We start from the raw sequence: 4218 nt of genomic DNA, 5'->3' as shown, positions 1-4218 counted from the left end.
GCATTCATTCATTAAGGGATAAGGATTGCTACTAAGTACTCTCATCTCAACTCACGAAGGAGTACTCATCCTAGCCCACATTCATTCATTAAGGGATAAGGAACGCTACTAAGTATTCTCATCTCAACTCACGAAGGAGTACCAATCCTAGCCCACATTCATTCATTAAGGGATAAAGATTGCTACTAAGTACTCTCATCTGAACTCACGAAGGAGTACCCATCCTAGCCCAACATTCACTCATTTAGGAAGCTCTTGGATTCAAAGATGAGAAAACCTTTCATCTATGAACCCCATTCATTTAAAGGAGTCCTTTATGGGACTATTCTTACAATAGACCCAACTTTATTTCATTAGCATTAATTCCCATTCTTTTCATTCATTCTCACATTGTTTCATTCTTTTCATTCATTCTTCACTAGGTGTGAGAGTAGGTAAACATAGTCTATCCTAACCTCACCTTCATTATAAGTCATTCAAAGAAGACAACAACCAATCATAACACATAAAGTCTCTACACAAGGTCACCTTTCATACCCTTCGACCATATACACATTAACATCCTATCACATTACCTTCACATAATCAACATTACTCAAAAAAACAATCATCCAACTTTGCCTACAAGGCCATGATCACAACATGCTTATAAAGTAAACACCTCCCCACTTTCAAAGGGATCAAACCTCACAATTCTAACATCTACAACATATATATATATATATATATATATATATATATATATATAAAATACTAGAATCAATAATCTATTCAGAACTTCATCATCATCATAAGCCTTAGGTCACAATTTCCCATTCAAGGCCAACATCCAATATAACACAATTGACCATCAATTCTTCATAATTCAATATAGAACAATACATAAATCAATAGTCCATAACAATCTACACATTAATATCACATTATTAGCTCATAATCAATAGACCCACTTAGACCTAAAAATTAGGATTTTAAGATATGCAAGGGTTCATGGAGTTTTTGATCTTAAAATAATCAATATTAACATAAATCATCATTGGAAATAATTTCATGCAAGAACCCAAGCTTAGAATTGAAATTGGGGTTTTTAGTGTTTTTGAAAAACATTGAAATCACCTTGATTTGGCTCTTTGATTGAAAGGAGAATCAGAGATAAAATCCCCATACATTTGTGATTAATTTCCTTAGGAATTTGAAGAGAAATCAGTAGGAACCCATCCCCTAGCTTGAAGCTTCATCAATGTCTTCCATGGAGTTCTAGAGAGAGAATTTATTTGAGAGGGAAGGTTCAATTTGGATAATGAGGTCTAATTCTAGGTTTTGGGGTTTTAACCAATTTAAACTACCCTAAAATAGGTAGAATAACCGTTTATATAATTCCCCAAAGTACCCAAACTAACCAAACTAACCCTCACTTAGTTGGACCTTTTAAACAAGTCAAACTTGAGTTTTATTTTCACAGATTTCGTCGGGAAACAAGTCCGTGACGCGGAGGTGTTCCCACAAGTTTTTGGAAATTAAATTTCAAGGCAGAAAAGTCTGGGACACGTCTGCGATGCGGACCAAAATTTTGGCCCTTGGTGTAGCTAGTCCACGACGCAGACATGCTCCCTCCATGAGCAACTTCAAGCTATCTTGGCAGCTTGTTTGGCCAAGGGTTGGGGTCTTTCTCGGGGACCCTTAGGGTGGTCCCGGGGAGTCGTACCCAAACGTTTTGACCCTAAAAACATTTATTAAGACACTAGGGTCACCTCCACTGATTTTAGATTCCAAACAACACACAAAAACATGAACAACATACTAGAACACACCAACACGTAAAAGACTAGTTTCCGAACGTCCTTGTCGTCCCTTGACGTTTGACTTCCAAACTCTTTAAAACTGACTAAAAAGGCTATTCTTCATTATTTTAACAAGTTATTAATTCATAAAATCCATGTGAGGCTCTACTTTATCCTACTTCATTTTGAGGGGCATTACAATATCCCCCACTTGGGAACATTCGTCCTCGAATGACACTTAAAACACTTACGAGGACTTAATGACCCAACTAGCAGCTCACAGCAAGCACGTAATATCATTATTACATCACATATCAATGAGGAAACATCAACTCCACATAAAAAGCATTACAACAATACTTTAATGAAATTCAAGGAAGTAGGAAAAACATCTGCCACTCAATATGCACAAAACTTTACCACTTCTCATTTCTTTGGAGGAACTTCCTTCTCCATAGCATATCATGCTCATTACAACATTTATAGGCTCACCATACAATTTCTCTCGAAAGCATAATCATGCAACATCAAGATCACATCAAGGCATGCTCAACTAGGTATCTCATGGAGCAATTTAAACAATTCTTCATAAATGCATATAAATCATGAGGGACATAATCATGAAAACTCATTTATTTATTTAAACAAGAATTCAGCTAAAATATGCACATGATAAGGAGAATATGGAAACTCAATTCACATAAGACTCCAACATGAAACAAGCTACTAAGAACTCTTTGTTTCAAGCTTGAATTAGAATAGAAGGAAAAATTGGATATCAACAACCTTACTACTCAACTCATCATCCCACTTGGGGTAAACCCATCTAAGGTTATCATCAAACAACAAAGAAAATTGACTTACCTTCATTTGTACCCTTATCCTTGTTAGCTTGAAGCATATAGAAACGGTTCCTCTTAGGAGCATTTGGATCCGGGCCATCATGATCAACTTGATTGGTCTCTTTCCCTTTTGCCTTAAATGTAGGGCAATCTCTCATCTTATGACCCTTACTCCCATATCCAAAGCATCCATCCGTACCAGCAAGACACTTGCCCAAATGTTGCTTTCCATAAGTAGCACACCTAGGCCTCTCAAAAGTAGAACCACCTCCATTCCCTCTTTGAGGTTTAGGGTTAGACACCCTATCATTGTTGACCATTGAAGAATCTTGGTTATAGAACCTCTTCCTACACCTAGATTGGTTTTGTTCATCCGGCCTAGCCCTCTTCTTATCTCTATTCATCTTTCTAAGCTTCGTCTCCTCAAGTTGTTGAGCATAAACCATAAGCCTAGAGATATCCATATCATGATGGAGCATAGTCGTACGACACTCTTCTTCAACCAAAACGGAAACCCCCATCACAAACTTATTCATTCTAGCCCTAGAATTTGCTACCAAGGTAGGAGCATACTTAGAGAGTTGGGTAAAATTGAGAGAGTATTCCTTCACACTCATATTCTTTTGACGTAGGTTCATGAACTCAACCAACTTTTGCTCCCTCAACTCTAAGGGGAAAAACCTATCAGGAAAGGTCGTCTTAAACACTCCCCAATCTATTGGGTCAGCCCCTATGGGTCTCTCATCCCTCCATTGCTCAAACCACACTTGAGTTACATCCTTGAGTTGGTAGGAAGCCAACTCCACCTTCTCCCTAGGAGTCACTCCCATTGCATCCACAATCTTTAACACCTCATCTATAAAGTTTTATGGGTCCTCATCCACATTAGAACCAAAGAAGGTAAGAGGGTTCATCCTTGTGAAATCCCTTAACTTTGAGGCCACAGTACTCTCAATAGCATTCACCCTAGGCCTCACATCTCTATTTGCTTGAGTAGTCATGGCACGGGTCAGGGAGAGAAAAACCTCAATAATCTCCCTATTAGTCATATCCGGGGAACCACCGGAACCACATTCTCTTGCCCACCTAAAGGAGCTTGGCCACCTTGTACTCCTTGGGGGAGGAACTCCCCATCATCGATCTCCTCTTCCGCTCTCCTCTGGTTAGCCATCATATTCATATCCTATAAACACAAGAGACGGATTAGGAAAAGGACACTTATAGACCAAACTATGAAAGAAAGTGAAACTTCTATCGTCCTATAGCCTCTCGCTCATAGATGTGTCACGACTCACACCGATGAACAAGACTCTACTAGATGTGGCTTTCGAGACTTTGAACCTAAAAGTAATCTTTAAGACCTTATGCTATGATACCAAGTTTATAACGACCCGAGAGCACCCCCTAGCCGTTACATGCGTATTCGACCTCTCAGAGGTCTTATACAAGCCTTAACATTCATTCATTGTATAGATCATAAAAATTACTAAGAATTTAAAACTTTTATTCAATAAAACCACAAGACTTCAAGAGTCAACAACATTTGAAAACATCAATACGCAAGAGGAACTACTAAGTCTCTTTAGCCAATCTTA

At 38.3% G+C, this 4218-nt stretch overlaps 1 protein-coding gene across 1 annotated transcript; it reads right to left on the bottom strand.

Annotated features, from left to right (window-relative positions):
* Positions 1 to 2619: 2619 nt before the first annotated feature.
* Positions 2620 to 3453, bottom strand: LOC125831914 (uncharacterized). Its single transcript, XM_049511037.1, has 2 exons — positions 2978 to 3453; positions 2620 to 2926 (listed from the first exon to the last, which is right to left on the bottom strand). The coding sequence occupies exons 1-2, from the start codon at positions 3451 to 3453 to the stop codon at positions 2620 to 2622; spliced, it is 783 nt and encodes a 260-aa protein (XP_049366994.1).
* Between the last annotated feature and the right edge of the window lie 765 nt (positions 3454 to 4218).

Source organism: Solanum verrucosum, unplaced genomic scaffold (assembly GCF_900185275.1).
Source record: "Solanum verrucosum unplaced genomic scaffold, falcon-dt-bn FXZP01000185.1, whole genome shotgun sequence".
Lineage (NCBI taxonomy): Eukaryota > Viridiplantae > Streptophyta > Magnoliopsida > Solanales > Solanaceae > Solanum > Solanum verrucosum.
The sequence above is the reverse complement of the archived record's forward strand: the minus strand, read 5'-3'. Positions and strand labels throughout refer to the sequence as shown.

Bases quoted from the DNA above. Each gene is read 5' to 3' on its own strand.
- LOC125831914 (XM_049511037.1), bottom strand. From the start codon at position 3,453: ATGGGAGTGACTCCTAGGGAGAAGGTGGAGTTGGCTTCCTACCAACTC. The intron at 2,927-2,977 runs GTGTAGGAAGAG...CAACAATGATAG, and splicing joins GATGAACAAAACCAATCTAG to GGTGTCTAACCCTAAACCTC.